At 40.8% G+C, this 19,090-nt stretch overlaps 1 protein-coding gene across 1 annotated transcript; it reads right to left on the bottom strand.

Annotated features, from left to right (window-relative positions):
• Positions 1-1,410: 1,410 nt before the first annotated feature.
• Positions 1,411-18,705, bottom strand: API5 (apoptosis inhibitor 5). Its single transcript, XM_038137166.1, has 14 exons — positions 18,489-18,705; positions 14,787-14,948; positions 13,906-13,999; positions 12,872-12,937; positions 12,356-12,507; positions 10,808-11,014; positions 10,147-10,251; positions 9,374-9,463; positions 8,623-8,804; positions 7,337-7,430; positions 6,774-6,830; positions 5,632-5,708; positions 5,165-5,301; positions 1,411-3,561 (listed from the first exon to the last, which is right to left on the bottom strand). Exons 1-14 carry the CDS (start codon positions 18,555-18,557, stop codon positions 3,482-3,484), a joined length of 1,572 nt encoding a protein of 523 aa, XP_037993094.1. The 5' UTR covers positions 18,558-18,705; the 3' UTR covers positions 1,411-3,481.
• Between the last annotated feature and the right edge of the window lie 385 nt (positions 18,706-19,090).

The raw sequence follows: 19,090 nt of genomic DNA, 5'->3' as shown, positions 1-19,090 counted from the left end.
ACAAGCGCCGTGCGGCGACACGCTGAGTTTCAGTTTAAAAGAGGTGATTTTTGCCGGGGCACTGGAACATTTGTCACGACGGGTCGAGGGAACGACTTTGTGCCCAGCGCAAACCAAGCCGTACCTGCAGCCATGCACTCAGAGTTAATGCCAGCCTTCCCAGGAGCTGGGTGAAGGGAGCTCTGAGGGCCACATCCCTTCTCATGCTTTTCAGTTACACAGCAAAACCTGAACTTCTCTTTTCCTGTTCTAGTTGACAGTAAATACCAACCCAGCAGTGGGAGCCGTTTCCCCAATACCGAGAGAAATCTAAAAGCTCCCACGTTCAAATTTTCTTCTGTTAGATCTTTCTGCAGTCCAGCTTCTTAGGAACATCAAACTTCCCTATTAAACAGCAACATTTGTTTGCAACTCAAACTCATTAAGTAGAAACAAGAACAAGGTTACAAAATGGTGTGTCAGTGGTTCAACAGATTTGATTTCCATCAGCCCAGAGAAAATACCACGCAAGTATAATAATAGTTCCTTGCTGCTGCCAGAATTTTCAAATCAGGTGTATTAGATGCCACAAAAAAACCCTAGGCTGTCCTTCCAAGTGGCTCTTGCTCTATTATAAATGTCAGGAAAATCCACAAATGCCTGAGGTGTATGTCCATAAAGGAAACAGGAATCCTGCAACTTTATTCCAGTAAAAGGAGAGTCCACTGAGGCACACAGCAGTGGAGTTTTCTCTTGAGGGGTTTTGGAGGGCACAGCCTCCTTTTATCCTAAACTGGCTGCATGTTGCCCTCTTCCTTTCCCCACTGGCTGAGGTATCAGGAAGGTACAGCCTTCCTGAACCGCCTTCCACATATTCCTCCCTTGAACCTACCATTTTACACCAAAGTTCAGAAACTCAGGCCTGTACAGACCCTTGTCTGTTTCAGAGCCAAGCTGTCCAGGCTCTGCAACAAACCTGCTGCCCAAAGTTAGGAGAGACATTGGGACCCATTTCAAAGACCTTAACACCCACACCTTCATCCATCAAACTGTTTGTAGACATTAGCTTTCCTCTCATAAGTACTAAAAACTGTATCACACTGTCAACATCGAGGAGTTTGAGTAAGACAATGACTGACTCCTTTACATCTTATTTGGAAATTTGGTGAAAACATGCAGCTTTTGCCAAATGTTTAAATTCCACCTCAAAATTCTGCATCTGAAAGTTGAATTACTTAAAACTTGAATTAAGTGAATTGCATTAACTTGAAACAGTTAATGCAATCTTATTATCCATTCCTTAGTGGCAAACAGCTTTCTGCATCTACAGCAACTTAAGGAGTAACTGAACTACAACAAAAAGGTACCACAGAACTTCTTTTACTAAGGTGACACAATACTGCAGAGTAACTGTGAAACAATGAGCCAAACAAAATTACAAAATGAATTTATTCCAAAGCTGTAAGGGAACATTTACAATTCAACAAGATGGTAAATAGGTGTTTCCACAAGAACTCGCTATGTTAAAATTAGATAGGAAACTGGGGAAAATAATCTAACTACTTCTGAGGCCACAAGAGCTTTGCACATCACCTCTGAAATACAGGAGTCACACAAAGAAAACTCACCCAAAATTCAGTGAGAAAAGAAGCTGCTAGTACCTAGTTACTAGTCGAAATACAAGCTATGTTTAGGCTTTGGGATTACATTATTAACACCCCTCAAAATACCAATTATAGCCGCAAGTGCAAAATGTCCTTTCTTTTTCCTTTTTTTCCCTCCTAATAGAAGCTTATTACATATCTAGTGCCTATTTTCAGAGTGACATTTTGACCTCACAAATTACTTCAAAGCTTTTAGCCAAGTTTCATAGTTTTAATGCCAAATCAGAGTTTAGCAGCTGGCATGTAATGAGAAATACAAAGTCAGCTCCCGTGTCCTGGAATGTCCAAAGTTTCCTACCTACTGTTCCAGAGTTAAGCAAAAACAGACTTTGAATTTAGAATCCTCAACAATGTTTCTAACTTTGACATAATTATGGTATTCTGGCCTTCTGATTGTAGTGATAAATATCAAAGAGTGTTAATGAAAACACCTGAATGAGATTCACAAGCAAATACAAATGGAAATAGGGTGGGGAGACATCACCTTCTGTGGATATCGCTGGGCAAAAAAAAGGAGAATAAGAAGTATTATTCACTCTTCTAAAGCCTAAGGTATTTTACATCAACATGCTCTGGAACACTTAATTAGAATTCTTTTCCTGTTTTGACTTCTTTTTACTATATACTAATTCCTTTACAATGTTGAATGACCTGAGAAGTTAAAATTTTGAGTGGTGAGAATAAAAAAAAAAGCATTGTGCTCTTACATTGTATTTTCTGGGTGCACATCAGTAAATAAAAATCTCAAGTTGGAATGGAAAAAAATAGCATGGAATTGTTAACTTTTCCACCTCAATTGAACTACGTAGCTGGAATTTTTCAATGTTACCCAAAATACAATTTTATTTATATATTTTTAAATGCAACTATTGGTTAAAAAAAAGAACCAAAACACACACACACAAAAATCACAAAACAAGAAAAACCAACCAACCAGCCCACCCTCAAGTGCCAACTAATCCAGAAATCTGCATAAAACAGAAAAGAGCCAGAAACACCTATGGTCTAGCTCCAGTCTATGAAGCTTAATCACTGCATCAGTCTTTACCCATTCCTGAAATAATTAATCATTTATTGTTTTGGCTTTTTATGCTATTCATTTACTGAGATTTCACGGCATGACTATATGCACATATTCATATTAAACATTACAAATTAATTTTCAAAACATCACTTTTGTATTACAATGCACAGAGAAGAGTAAGATGTGCAAACCAAAAAAGTCACATTCTCCACATCTCTAAGTAAGAAGACTGCTTCATGCTACAAGCAGAACAGATTTCCAGCCATGTTGCAAACTTTAAAAAACAAGCAAGTATTTAATTCAATTCAATTAAAGAAAGTAAATCAAAGCAAATTTAACAATGGTACTCTTCTCCACATATTGCAAAATATGGTTACAGATGAGGAAAGGATTACTTCAGCTGCTAAGCTTATCTAACACATATCTCTGTTGTCATGCCTTTCCTGTCCATTACTTAATACATAAACTCAATTATATATTTCAGTTATGCAGTAGCTTTTAGGTTAATATACAAACTGTCAAGATGCAGCTTTTGATGAAACATCTATGCTCTTTTCCAATTTTGAATCTTGAAGACACTTCAAAAGTAAGAACCCAAAACTGCTGACTGTAAGCATCCAAAAATACAGTTGTAGTTTCACTATGGACAAGTTGTAGTCCGTTAGAAAAGTAGATCATACATACAAAGGTATAAAGAACATTTAAGTCAGTCTCAATGGAAGGCAGTCCTTGAAGAAAACAATGCTCCAAGCAAACTTGCTGAGTAGCACTTTCACTTTAGCCCTTCAGGGCCATGGAAGATTTAGCAATCTTCTCAGTAGATTCTTCCTCGGCTGCGATTGCCACGTCCTCCCCAGCCTCTTCCTCGTCCACCTCGGAAACCACCTCTTTGCTCTGAAATAAGAGTGAAAACTTTTCAGGAAGGTTTTATGCTGTAAACAGATCCAAAGTGAATAGCAGGATATGGAGGTATTGAAGGGTAACTTCAGTCTCTGAGGCTATGCCTCCTTAGGGACCATGAGATTGCTGAGTTATTTTCTGATGGAAAATGCACCCCACTAATTTTAAAAGGAGGTCAGGAGAACGAGCCTATCCAAATTAAGTGCAGCCTTTCTGCATACTAATACTGTGATACATAACTGTCCCTGTAATTTAGGACTGTATTTGGGCCAATCCATCACCACAGAATTGAAAACTGGCTGCCTAGCTCTTCCTCCTGTTCAATAACACAATATTAACCTTGAGGTGTCAGTCTGACTTGCTACTAGTGATTTTATAAAACTATGGAAAACCAGAACTTTGTCTTTCCATCTGTCCTTTCTTATCCTTAACATTATCACCAGCATATTAATTCTTTTTTCTGGGACTGGTATCGTCATTCAGTTATAAATCCTAGCTAGAGATGGATACCACACAAACTATTTGAATACTGTAGAAAGGTTTTCCTTTCTCTTTGTTAAGAACATATCTGATCACAGCAAAAAAATCCCCAATAACACAAACCTTAATAAGTTTATATAGTTTCTTTGGATTATTTGAAGGTGTACCAAACCCTCATTCCCCTTTCATGATTTCTCTTCAAGTATAGTCTTAAAATACAGTTTATATTAATCTACGGAGAGAACTGCATGTTGGTTTTAAAGGCTATAGAAATCAGGAGCTCACTGATGAGGCTAAAGCATCTCACTAACAATAAACAGTAGCAAGCAATAAAACATTTCTGGTTGAATGCTTCCCAATCTTTAGACCTGCCAGATTACAAGCTTATCTTAAAAGACACAGGTGTGTCACCTGAAGTCTAGAATAAGAAATTTTCACATGGTGTTATCTCTTCTCTTTGCTTTATACATCTGCCAAAGCTTTATAACAGTTTTTCAGCCCGTGGGTGTGGGTGACAATTTGTCATAGCAGACTATTTATTTGGCAGAGATAGCACCAATGGGCCTACAGGAACGAAAGGAATGGGCTGCTGCCATTGCTGGTCCTACTCATTCAGTCTGCAACTGCTCTTGTGCTTCACCCAAAAATATGACTCGCAGAAAGGCAGATTCAGTGTGACCGGGAGCACGAGGATATAACTGTGTGCATGTACAGTGAACCTGGCAATTCCCAGAACTTCTGGATCAGGTCTGCAACATCAGCAGTGGCTGTAATAGGAATGCAGCACAGGTCCAGTTATATGTCAGGTGACCCAGCTCTGCCATTTGCTGCTACTGGCCTGTTCAATGGGAAACTGGTGCCCTGTGTGTCATAACAGAGAACACAACCGTTCAATTACTAACTCTAGGTATTAAAACACTACTAAAACTAACTTGCAAATGACGTAAGTCATAGGCTCGTAACATTCAAAAGCTGCAATACATCAACAGCTAGGAAGAGACCAGCACAAACAAAATTTTGTGAGAAGTACAATTTGATCTTCCATGAATGTGATTATTTACTCCACCCCAAAACACAACTGTCACTAGACAAAGTTTTTCCAAGCTGCCTAACTTACCGTAAGAAAAACTACCCAGGTTACTGCTGTATTTCCCACTGGGAGGATTGTATATTTGCCTGGCATCCCTTTTTGGTCCTGCTGAAGCTTTCTTTGGGGGTGAACTTGAGGTTGTATCTTCACTTGCTCTTTTTTGACTGACAGAAGAAAACAAAAACATATCATTACACCCCTATGGTGACAAGTACAGTAAAGTAGCACAGCCACAAAGATTAACCACTGGAAGCCAGCAGCACTCAATGACAATGCTCTGAATAATAGTATCTCAGAAGAGCTTCCAGTGATTGTCTTTGGTATCCCTAAAGCAAGACTTAAAGGCATCTCTCCACAGCCACAGGATGGGTGTTATTTTTGATGTGAAACTTTTAGCTCACATGCTGTCTGCATTGTACAGACACAGCTTGGAAGATTAGTTTTTACTGTTTACAAAATAAACCCCACTGTTTTACTGTGTGAAGAACTCTTACCTTGCATCTGCCTTCTGTACTGGTTTCCAGGACAATGTAACTGTACTTTTGTAAGAAGGAGGAATGTGGAACAGATCCTATGGATGCAGAATTGGACATTTATTCTACAGTTAAATTTATGTTGATTGCACTTCAGAATTGTAGCTACTTACTTACTAGACTCCAGAATAACCATTACTTTCCAATAATTTTGAACCCTTTAATACCATGGCAGAGAGAGAAGGCAGTAGAACATTGCCTTATCTGGCTGCCTTTACTAGGAAATTCAAGTAGGATTTCTTAGCAGAATAGTGTCTTACACTGATTCTGTATTCTAAATACAGAATCATAGACTAGTTTGGGTTGGAAGGGATGTTTAAATACCATCTACTTCAATGACCTGCAATAAGCAGGGACTTATTCCACTAGATCAGGCTGCTCAGACCCCCATCTAAACCAGCCTTGAATGTTCCAAGGAATGGGGCATCTACCAAGAAAGCCCAGGCTTTCTCTCCTTCCCTGTGCACATCAAGCATCTTACAATGAACTACAGTGGCTCCTGCTGGAAGACATCTGATATCCTCCTCATGGTACAAGACAGGCTTCTCAATATGGTGGGCCAAGTTTTTGGTTTATTGTGGGAAGTGAGAGTGAAGAAAGAGAGGAAAAGCTGTTAGAAGAAATCAGAATGGTTTCATGGGCCCAGATGAAAGTCTCTTTCTAGCAGCCCATCTCTTCCAGGCGTTTTGGAGACACAGGTTCTGTACAGAAGCTTGCTTTGCCTCCTCCCTCCTTTATATCTCCTTGCACCTCTTTGAACTATTCCGTATTCCTCACTGACATTGCAGGAAAGGGAAATGACAAGAAAATCCAGAGACCTCTAAAGAAGCAAGGTGGTCTTTTCCTAGGGACAACTAGTGCTGTAAGAAAGTGTGTCCACACCCTATCCCAAGAAAATTAGCAGCAAAAGCTAAGCTGCTAGCACGATCAGCAAGACTGATCCCCTTCTCTTCAGAAAAAGTAAAGCAGCACCAACTCTGAGTTGCTGCCACCAACTAACACAACACACAATAACATAAAACAACTTGGCTCAAATCTGTTCCTTTCTTCTGCATAGGTTACTCTGCACTGGGAATTTAGTCCTTCATAATGGGAGGACTTACCTTGATTAAAACATTAATGTTATTGGTTATTTTCAAAGCAACCACTTTAATCTTGTTCTGTTAAAAAAAAACAGACACCAATGAGCATCTAGTAGCTTTATGCCAACCTCATTACACAAAGCCTTAACATTAAACTCACTGCTCTTCCTAGTGAATTGCTATAATAACAGTGATAGTGAAAGGTGTGTACACTTCTAAGTTTTTATCACAGCTGCTTTTAAGATTCTTGTAGTTTCACACTAACTAGTTGCTTTTAATATTCCAGTGTAGTTCCCACTGTGGTTTTTTTTTTTGCTCAACATATGAAAATCTCCCCTTCAAAACAAAGCACAGAGCACAATTAAAACAAACACACGTGGCTGCAGCAAGCAGCTAAAAGTCGAAACTAGATCATCTTCGCTTGCAAAATACAGCACAAGGTAACATGCACTTGCAATAATGTTAGCACTAGCATTCCCTTAATCTATTTGCATACTTAAAACTTACTGCAGCCAATTAGTATGTGCCAATGGTTCTTCCAATAAGCTCAATTAGAAAAATCAGAATTCCTGAACAATTCTTACCTCCTCTGTTTTCAAAGCTTCTCCTGTTTTTCCTTGAAGTGCCAGACGAAGCTGTCGAATATACACCTGCAACCCTCGAGCAAAATACTGTAGCCTAAAACATTTAAAAGCAATCCTTTAGTAAAATTTACATAGTCCTATAGAAATAAAAGCATAAGCAAAGGGAAGTTGTAATCTTGTTTCTTCCCCTTTACAAAAAATGTTCAAAGTAAGTTTTCCATCAATCTGATTTGTGCTTCTTTAGTATCCAGACAATAATTCACACTTTTGTAGAGTCAGAGAATTATAAAGGTTAGAAGAGACCTACAGGATCAGCTAACTCAACTGTCACACCTAAACCATACCCCCAAGTGCCACATCCAGATGCCTCTTGAACACTTCCTGAGACAGTGATTCCACTACCTCCCAGGGCAACTTATTCCAGTGCCCAACCACTCTTCCAGTAATTTTTTTTTCTCTAGTATCTAATCTGACCCTTTCCTGGTGCAACATAAGGCCATTTCCTCATCCTTTCAGTTGAGACATGGCAGAAGAGACTGACTCCTACCTCACTACAACCTCCAGTCAGGCAGCTGTAGAGGGCAATGAGGTCCCCCATGAGCCTCCTTTTCTCCAGACTAAACAGCCCCTACTCCCTCAGCCACTCCTCATGAGACTTGTGCTCCAGACCCTTCCCCAGCTCCACTGCCCTTCTCTGGACACACTCCAGCACCTCAATGTCCTTTTTGAAGCGATGGTCCCGAAACTGGATATTGCATCCAAGGTGAGGCATCACTAGTGTCAAGTACAGGGGGACAATCACTGTCCTGCTCCTGCTGGCTACGTTACTCTTAATACAGGTCTGGGTGTCATTGGCCTTCTCAGCCACCTGGGAACACTGCTGGCTCATACCCAGCTGGCTTTCAACCAGCACCTGCAAGCTCCTTTCTGCTGATCAGCTCTCAAGCCACTCCAGGCCAAGGCTGCAGTGCTACATGGGGCTGTTGTGACCCAGCTGCAGGACCCAGCACTCCACTTTATTAAATCTCATGCAGTTGTCCTCAGCCCATTGATTCAGCCTGTCCAAAACCCTCTGCAGAGCCTTCCTACCTTTCAGCTGATCAACACTCCCACTCAACTTGGTGTTGCCCACAAACTTACTCAGGATGCAGCCAATCTCCTCATTCAGGTAACTGATAAAGATGTTGAATAGCACGGGCCCCAGTACTGAGCCCCGCAGAACTCCACTCACATTTTTTAACAAACACCTTGTAACAGAACATTAACACTTGCCTCTAAATCATTACCTGATTTTGAAGTCTTTCAATTTCTCTGCATTCAGCTTGGCTGTGAGGAAGTCTGGAAGTTTGCGACCTAGCTGATGGAAGCTATACAATAAACACTCCACATAACTGAACTGCAACTTGGGCTCTTCATTGCCAGCATTTTCTCCATTTTCTGCTTCCTCTGGTGGGAGGGGCATATACTCCTGAAGAACAGAAAGGAAAACAAATGCATGAGACACATTTATGCTGAGTGACTGCTCTTTCACAGTGTTTGAATTGGATGGTTCATCTGTGCTGACAATTTCAGAAGTATCCGCTATCTCTATACTAATGGATGAAATACTGAATAAAGTCCTGGTGCAGTTGGTTTACCTACACTTCTGTGACTTGACTCAGAAGAAATACTATGGTGGCACAACTACCACAGGAAGCAATAATGTACTGCACCAATGCTTCTGAAATAGTGCTGAATTTGCCTAGAATTGTCAGTGCAGATACAGTGTTTAATGACATCAACACGAGTCTCTCATGACTATGAAATTTAAAAAGAAAAAACACACACGAGTTTACTGAAATAAAAACATTATTCAGGTAACAGCTCTCTATCTACAAAGGCTTTAAATTATGTTCAACCTTCTACCAGTGGACAGGACTATCTCTGAAATAGCCACTTCAGAAAAAGGATTAAGAGATGAATACATAAAAATAACTTGTTTTGATGAAAACTTAATTTCTTAGTGTTTTACATGAATAAAAACTGAATTAGTCTTACCAGCAATTTATCAAACAGCTTCTTCAAATTTGATTCAAGCTTTTCCATATCACCACAAAATGAACTCATTTCAGCAAGAAGCTTCAAAACCTACACATAAAGTAGTTTGTGTGTTAACTGAAAGTACACAAGCTTAACATTCAACCTAAAATCAATTACCACATCACAGTGATGGCTGTCACAGTAGAGGCCAGCTATTACAACTAAACCCCTCCCAAAACAGTAGGAAGCAGTTCAAGGAAGAACATGCCTAATTTGTTTTTCCTGTCTGTAAAGAGAAACACAGGTTTGCGTGTCTAATCCCAACAAGCATTAGTCAACAAGTAAACAAAACTTAATCTCCCACATCTGCAGCACAGCTCACCTTCAAGTGAGAGCCACAGAGATCTAACTGAAGCTGTAGCACTGATTAATGTAAACAAAATTACAGACATTAAGCCACTCCCTTAGGAGGCTAAATTAGCCCAAACTATGCAACCATCATTTCAGTAAATGCTATGTGCTTAAAAAAAAAGTTGAGAGTAATATAAAAATGATTACACTGATCTACTTATTCTACCTTGCTTCAAAAGCTTGGGACAGATGACACACGCTTTAAAAGGCAATGCTCAGTCATGCCTCAATAGAGCAAATGTTTTTTCTAGTGCAGCTACTTTTCCTACAAGCCAAGAAATGAAAACTACTTGAGGAAAGAGCTTGTTATTTTTCAAATAGCTGTCTTTATCTAGGATGGTTATTTTTCACTATTTGGAAACATTTTAGCTTTGGCTTACCTCTAATTGGATATCAAGACCCTCCACTAGAGTAGTCAAAGAGCTGAGGTTTGGCAGAACATGCTCACAGAAATAAGTAACAAATTTTGTGGAATGAACATTTTTCTGAAAAAAACAAAACAAAACAAAACAATCCCACAAAAAAACCATCACACTTTATTCATGTTAGTCTGCAGTCTGAAGGGGCTAAATGTTTTTCTCCCATCATCCCTCCACCCTTATAAATGCCTGTCTCACAGCTGTACCTTAAAGCTTTATGAAACTTCCCTCTTATTCCTAAGACACAGAACTCCTTTGCAGGTAGCCTAAATTCAGAGGATGACCACAACAGCAGCTGAAAAGATTGCTTGCAACCCAAGAACAGGCCTTAAAGCTCCACGACTGCCTGGCACTAGACTTGAAATAATCAAATTAATACAAAATGATGTGAGAATCTTGTCATAATTCACTGTAACAGCTTAAATTTGAAAAGAGAAGAGAAAAACACAAGGTATCTTTGTGTTTGGAGGCTTTAAGGATGTTTTCCAACATTTGGATACATTAGAGTCTAGAGGTGAAGTACTGATTTGTGGTCTTTCAAACATAATCATTGGGAACACTAAAGCCAAGCTCATCATTAAGTTTCCTCAACAGTCCTCATGCAAAGCAAACAAATACATACTGAGAACAATGGCACTGCCTGCCGAGTGCACTGCAGAAGTCTGTCCACGCAGTCCGTATCTGATGGATTGAACGTTTGTTCCAGGTCAGCCTGTTCAGCTACCAGCTCCACCAGTTGTTGCCTCCCACTGACTGTCTGTAAGCTTTTTAATCCAGACAATATTTTCATGAACAGAACAAATTCCTCGCCGGTCACATCTTCCAGAACCTTAACAGAAAACCAGAAAACATATTTTTGTGGTGGCAATTTGCAAGCCTCCAAGTCAAACCTACTGGATTTGAAAAGGTAAAGTATGCAAATATTTATCATTTAAATTTAGCATTTAGTTATCTAAAAACACAAGTTTGAAGGAACACATGAAAACATTCAGTATAATTGAATGCACCTACAAATCAAAGCAACTGTCATCAAGTTGTGCATAAGAAACAGTTTTTTTAACTCTAAAACAAACTTTTGTTGAGAACAAACTCCTATCTAACAAAAATAAATGCTTCAGGCAGAATAAATATTAAACAAGTATCTACTCATTACTAGTTGTTTTAAAACTTTTTGCATCTTTCTCAGCTTAGGGAATGCATGGAAATCTCCAAAGATTCTACAAAGACAAATGCCAAATCCTGCACCTGGGATGAAGCAACTTCCCTGCATCAGTAGATGTAGGGGACTGGCTGGGGAACTGCTCTGCTGAGAAGACTGAGGGTTCTGGGTGACAGGAGGCTAAACACAAGTGACAGCAACATGCCCTGGCTGACAAGCAGTGTTCTGGGCTAAGGACAACAGCACAGACTAAGGGAAACAAAGGGACAGAGGACTGACAGTTCCTTGGCTGGGCCCTCATCTGACCAAATCTGGAATACTGCACCTAGTGTTGGGCTCTCCTGTATGAGGAAGTGCTTGATAAGCTTTAGGAAGGTAAATCAACAAAGTGATTTGTGTCTAGAGCACATGAGCTACGAGGAGAACCTAAAGCAATCAGGCTTTTCCAGCCTAAAGGAAGAGAGCTGTATGTGGGTGGAGCAAACTAACTTATCTTCCAACACTTCAGAGCAAGACAGTGCCCATAACAGCCAGGTTCTTTGATGAGGTGGACATGATCAGAATGAAACAACATCACAGAACTAAAATTGGAGGTTTCAAATGGATAGAGGGAAAAAAAAAACACCTCTTGAGGACAACTGAATCTTGAAGCTGGTTGCCCAGAGAGTATAGGAACTCTCCTTCATAGAAGGTTTTCAAAACCCAACTGGAAAAAGCACCAGGAAGTCTGATCAGAATTCAGCTGAGCATGATTCACTGAGCTGAACAATCTCTCAAAGACTCTTTCCAATGTAAATGATTGGGTCCAATTCTAATCAAAGTCACTCTTACAAAATTAGAAGAGCCATGATTTTAACATTGCCACCAAAAAATGCTGCAAACTTTGGAGTGTATCAGAATAGGTAAGTACAAGATCACATTTGTAAAATGCTCAAAAAGACCTCCAAAGCAACACCAATGACAAGGGATGGTTGAACAATACTTGAGTTTGAACTGAAATCAGACGCTCACCTTCTTTGATTCAGTCAATATGAACTCCTCCACCTCCTTCGTCATCACTTCCTCTGGTAAGGTTTTCAGTTTTGTAGAAAGGAACTTAATGGCTCTCTCTCTCACAATATCCTCTCCCTGAAGAATCTGACTGAATAAACCTCCCAAAGTCCCTGAATGGAGAATAAATTGGGTAATGCAAATTATTTTAGAATTTATGACCTGGACCATTTACATAGAAGGAAGAAGTTCCCTCTTTTAGTATTCCATGATACATTTAAAAATAACTGCTATACTAACTTTTTAAAAAAAATTACAATTTTCATATACCTTGACATAAAAATTCACACTCTTTTATTAATCTGCATAATTCAGATCCACAGTTAATAAGTTCAGTACTGTTTGCAGACACAAACAATTAGTGTGTGTCTCACTTTTGCACTGTACTAAGATGATACAAAATTGAGTCCTGTTCTCATCCCTCTACAGACTGGAAAGTATTAATAAAAGCCATGTATAGGAAAACGTGCCCTTTACCTTTAGCATCCATCTTAAATATACTGAGCAAGGCGTTGTTCACCAAATTGAATTCTGCAGAATCATCTGGAGAGAGAAAAAATATTCACATACATACACTCGAAATGCAAAGGTAAGAGCAGAAAACCAAAATGGCTAATCCTGCACAAGAAGTATTCTGTCCTCAGCATTTACCTATAAACAACATAACCTGTATTTTTAAAAACTATTAGACTGAGGAAGTTCAAAGTCATGATTAAGGAAGCTGGAAGCAAAAATAAAAAGCTATTTGTCACTTTAGTCTCCCTGCCAAAACTAAACCTTAAAACTTGATAGGACTGAAAACTTGAAGGGAACTTATTAATCTCTATATTTAGTTATTTTAATAAAGAAGCTAACTTTCACTTAATTAATGTAAAATACATAGTTATTTATTTTTAAACTCTTTATTAATCTACAGTATTTCTGTGTTGCAGGAACTATTTATCTCTTAAACTAAATGAAGAAACATCAAAAAACCCAAACCAAAACCTATCTTCTTGAGAAGCCCAGAGTCTTAACCATGCAGTTTTAACAGAAGTTTGAACACCTAATATTTAGTACTTTATAACTTACTGAGATTAAATGTATATTAAATTCTGAATTTACCCTCAAAATATTTATTTTGCACCCAAAATGCAACTGTATGGAACAAAATGCCATCAGGCCTTTTCAGGTTCTAGAAACGGGGTCAGAAATTCAGTAACTCTTTTTCAGAAAGCAATTTACTGCAGCTATAACTGGAAGGTTTCCCCCATCATGACCTTTTCTACAGATGCTTTCAGAGAACTTGAATGAAAAAAAATTGTTCTATCTAAAAGAAAGATTTTTGCTTTTGATTAGAATAATTAATGCCCTTTCAGCCTAACTATACAGCAAATATAAAGCAGGAGAAAACACAAGAAAGACATGAACAGCACTGGGATAAATTATGAATCAATGAAAAATGTTCTACAGGAGCAAAATTGTATGTACTCTTAGGTGTGCCACAAGATCAGCCAGCATGTGAATCCTACCTGACTGCAGAAGCTGGGTCAGTATGTCTGCTACTCGAGGAAGATTATCTCCAGTGGCAAACTGAGGCAATTCCTTGATTGCTTGTCGCCGGATCTATTGAAATTGTCAATAACATGGAAATTAAAAAAAAAATTAAAATTTCAGGAATTTCATAACACCCCAAATCCCCCTATTGTGACATATTCATGAAGAAAATAATATACTTTTCTTAGAGCTAGGCAGCACTGGAGAAAAATCAAATTTAAACAGCACTTTTGTTCACAAAATCATTCATATGATCAACAAAATAAAGGCTGGAATGTGTGTTATTAAGGAGTTTTATTTGCTGACAGAAGGACAGTTCTACATTTGTGCATATGGAAGGGATAAACTCTAGGGTTTGTTCCCAGCACTGAAAAAAATCCTTGAATGATCTGACCAAATCCCTTAAGACCTGATAAACAGAGATGCTTCAAAGGTACAGCTTCTACCAGCACCACAGAAGCAGCATGAAGCCTCTCAAGAGGCACAACAGTCAGAATCACATCCCCATCGTTCTCAGTTGCAAACAAGATTCTGTCTCCCAGCAGTATTTATCAGAATCAATTACCACAAAGTGCCTTTTGATAGGAAGCCATGTAAATGCTATTCAAATAAACTGTAAGTTTCTTTCTACAGAGCTTCCTTTGATCAGTGGTGGGAGCTAAAAAAGATAAATGAAAACTAATGCATCTTCCCAAACCATCACACAATGAATTAAATGCAAGAATACAATTAAATTTATGTTTTCCAAAAGACCAAGCCTGCCCTTCCAAAAGACACAGCCCATTAAACAAAAAGAGAAAAAAATAGCAAAATATAAATTCCAAGTATCAACTTGCTACAAGGTTCTCATTCTTACAGAAACATCTTCATCCTCGCAGAGGTCCAACTGGGCATTGATAGCTGAGTCAGCTAGCTCAGGAAAATGCTTGAAGAACTTCGGAATGAACTGGGCTGCAAGTCTCTTCTCCTTGGCACCTCCTTTCACACCATCCAAGATCACCTGGTAAGCATCCTTATGCTAAAAAACAAAATCAGAATACATAAATGGAAAAATTCTGGCTTATTCTCAAGACAGGGAAGGGCTTTTTTCTCCCATTCACTGAAACTATTTAAGTAAACCATATTATACAAGCTTCTTGCAAAGGAATATATTTTTCTCTCAGACTGATATAACCATGCCAATTTGATAATATTTGCCTCTGTTGCCTGGCTTTTACTGCTCTGGCTCCTGTCTGTTCAAGCGTGTACCGCTCCAGCTGCCGGGCCTAAGGGTAACACCTCTTGCACACTGTGATTAGACTAGTGCAAGAAATTTTATGATCCCTGCCACTGAACTTGGCGAATTTTTCAAGGAGTTTCTGTCTTTTGTATGCTCATGGATTCTCCACTTTGTGTCTTCGAAGTAGAGATTACCTTTCCCAGTAATTGTGCCACTGTAGTGGATCACAAGTTCTTATTAGCATATATGGTGCTAAAGTATCTTTGGCATCTATTCAGGTAGTTAACTCCACCTGGAATCTCTTATCTATTCAGGTAGCTAATCTGGGATGAAATACAATAATTGGAAAAACTGTTAAGGGAAACTAGATTTTAAAAAAATCCCAGAAATCTCCAGTTTTAAATACAGAAATATATATTCCAAATACAGGAATAAACACTTCAACAACAGTAAAATTTTCTCTAGCTGCTCTAACTAGAATCACACAGGTCCTTCTGATTCTGTGCCTGCAGGACTGAAACTTTAAATTAATTGAAGTCTTTGTTGTGGTTAGCTGTGTGTTTGTGAAAGAGAAGTCAGCATTATTAGGAGACGAGTAGAAATCAGGACCTTCTAAGGTTAATTTTCCTTGCGGTTGGGAAAAAGAATGCTTAAAACAGCTTATTCTACTTTTGAACAGCAATCCTGACAGCACAGGACACTTTCTTTGCTTTATTTACATTAAATTTCCCAGAGCCACATATTTCATCACCATTACTCCACGTGAAAGTTGTCCCATAGCAAATACAGATACTAATTTACAAAGCAGTACACTGCATTAATGCCCTCTAAAGCAAGCTGCATTTTAAAATTTAGTGCCCATGCTCCTGAAGCACTCCCTACAGCTTGTTGATAGCTGTGTTGCCAGAATCTTGAGTGGGATACAGATCTGCATGAAACATAAAGAAGTGAAAGAATCAGTTGCCTTTCAGCTGAACCGCATCACCACCCAGCTCCCTCTGTAGTTGGGCCAGTGCAGTGCACTCAGCAGCAAAGGCAGGAATGAGCCAGCACAAAGTAGCAATGAGAACACACATCAGTACAGACACGGGATATCAAGCTGCATGTTAAGAACAAGTATTGTTGTAGAACACATAACATAAAACTTAATACATATGAAAAAGCATTCGTGCAGCAATGGGACAGAGCAGCCTGTGCTCCCTGCATTTGTGTTCCTGTATGCTAATTACTCCGACCATGTAGGCAAAATACACTTCAGGCAGGAGTTTGTTTCATCTGTACGTGGCAGCATGGAGTGCTCTAGAAAAACCACAGGCAACTACAGAAGCAGTGTGATCCCTCTGTCTCGTGCATTCCCTTCCCATCTGTAACAGAGGAATGTCCTAAGCTGGAGATAGTGTCCAGACCTTTGTTTTCAATTACTGTTAATCGACCAATCATCCATTAACTTCTCTAGGTTAGTTCTTGAATCAATTCATGCCCTGCAGTGCCCTGTGCCAAGTTTCACAATGCATTATGAAGAAATGTTTGTCTTCCTCTTTATTTTCAGCCAGCTTCCTAATAGTTTTTTCAACTTCTCACCTTCATTCCACTTGTGGACACCTCATACCTGAGCCCCTTTCTCAACTGAAACACTTTTACAAGCTCAGTACTTCTCCTGATGCCACAACTTCTGGCAGTCCCCATGCCCATGCTCAGTGTTTCTTTGTTTGAAACAGGGTGACCGTGACGTTTTGCAGTAAGAGATCACGTTCATGATGTTGTTAAGAGATAATACAGCACTAAGCGGGATAAAACTGATGAACAAGGAACAATTACTCAAGGCTTCTCAGAACGCAGAAATTGGAGCCACCAGGCAAGATTACGAAAGGACAAATTCACAGAGGTAACTCCACCACAAAGGTTAACAAAACAATGAAATGTTTTAGCACAGAAACTTTATATGCCAGAAGCACACTCAGTTCAACAGAGCATCAGAAAAGTTCACTGAAGAATAACCTCACAAGTTATGCTTGTCACAGAGACACTTCCTCTGGCTCTGAGAACCCAAAAGCTGGAGAGGGGCAAAGCTGGGAGAGTGTTTTAGGAATCCCCATTCTATACTTACCCTCAGAGGTTCTTACACACCTACCCTGTCACAGGCTGCATTTCATAACCATGCTGGAATTTGCTCTACCTAAGACGGCCATTCCTTCCTCACAAAAGCTACTCACAAGAATCAAAGTGAGATGAACTGTGCATTTCTGAAGTGGCAAGGTAACAGCATGTTTTACTGCACCTCTCCCTGCAGTTCCCTACATTTTATTTGCACTTTGATTTTGGCTCTGAGGTGATGGTTTTGTTGGACTGTATGCAAGGATGCTTTGTTTCACTAGGGCATAACCACACAAGCAAAGTGAACGGACCTGAATTAAAACAAAAAATAACCTTCAACACTCTCCTGTCCCCAATCCATCACCAAAATATTTGTTCTCTTAAAGAACTTTTTAAATGAAATTGTATAGCAGTGTTCTCATTTAGTTTTAAATCCACAGTTAGATACAGATATGGCAAAACTACTTTCCTACTTATTAATATTACCCCCAAAAGGGAAAAAAAAAGTATCTTCTGCTTTTTCAGGGGGCCATTTGGGAAAACGAGGGACTAATGCAATTCCAAAACTAGTTGTAACTAATCATAATATTTTCTATTGGTAATATTCTAAGTCATCCTCCTTTCTTGAGTAATTCAGTAATGGTGTTAACAGATCTTGCCAAAATTTCGCAGAAAAACTACTTTTCAGTCTTGAGGGTCGACCTTACTTTCTTGTCTCAGAGAAGAAAAAAAAGGGCCACGGGCAGCTTTCAAACCGTAAGAGACTTCACCTTCCCTCAGCAAGCCTTTTAGCAACACAGCCTGCCAGACGCCCTCCAGACCCGCCAGTGCGCTGGATCTGCAACTGCGGCGTCAAAGACGTCAAGGCCCGAATTCGCCAGGCGAAACTCTCCGCCCCCTTGCAAAAAACAGTCTGACTCTAGCCAAGAACCGGTTAATATCGGAGACGCCGCATTTAAAGGAGAGCTGCCGACACGACGCGGATGCTGCGAAAGCGACGGAAGCAACTGCGGTCCTTGCAGATCCGCGGGCGCGCTGCTCATTCCTACTCGCCCTGCGCCGCCGCCGGCCTCAGGAAACCCACCCCGAGCACAGCCCCGGGGGCTGGCCGGCTGTGCGGCGAGGCGAGGAGCCCCTCTGACGGCACCCTGCCCCGCCCGCCCCCCCTCGGCCCGGAACTCCCGGCCGTGGCGCTACGCAAGCCCGAGGCCTAGCGAGGCCTTGCAGGCCGCAGCCACACCGCACCTGGCCCGCCGTCTCCGTGGCGTCCGCCAGGATGCCGTAGTTGCGGTAGAGCTCCTCCACGGTGGGCATGGCGCGGCGAGGAAGGGGCAGAGCCGCCGAAACACCGAACGCCGCCACTGACGCCGCCGCCGCCGCTCCGGCCGCCGCTCCCGCTCGGGCCGCGTCGTCAGCACCAGCGAGGCGGCAGTCCCGGAGCGGCCGCGCGCCGCCGCCTGCGCGCCGCCCCCTGGCGGTGGGCGGTGGCACTGCAGGGCCGGGACGCGCGGGCGCCAAAGGCGGAGCGGGGCGGAATCGGGACCGGGACCGGGAGCGGGACAAGGGAGCGCCCGTCGGGCCGCGTTCCCGGAGGCCCGGCCTAAGCGGCTGCTCACCGAGCCCTGCGTTATCCGCCCCGCCGCAGGCTCGTAGCAGGGCCTTCTGCTCACAGATGCGCCATGGCCTTCACCTCTTGCAGTTTTTTTGTTCCCCCCTACCTCCCCCTTGGGCTTTGTCCGCACTCCTTCTCCTTCCCTTGATTGATGCTTTTCCCCAGCGCCTCGTTTCCGTATCCCTTTTTGTCTGTCCTACACAAGTACATTGGAAGATGCTCGGGAAGTGCCTGT

The sequence above is a fragment of the Motacilla alba genome, chromosome 5 (assembly GCF_015832195.1).
Source record: "Motacilla alba alba isolate MOTALB_02 chromosome 5, Motacilla_alba_V1.0_pri, whole genome shotgun sequence".
NCBI classification, from domain to species: Eukaryota; Metazoa; Chordata; class Aves; order Passeriformes; family Motacillidae; genus Motacilla; species Motacilla alba.
Note: the sequence above shows the minus strand (reverse complement) of the source record. Positions and strands in the feature narration are given on the sequence as shown.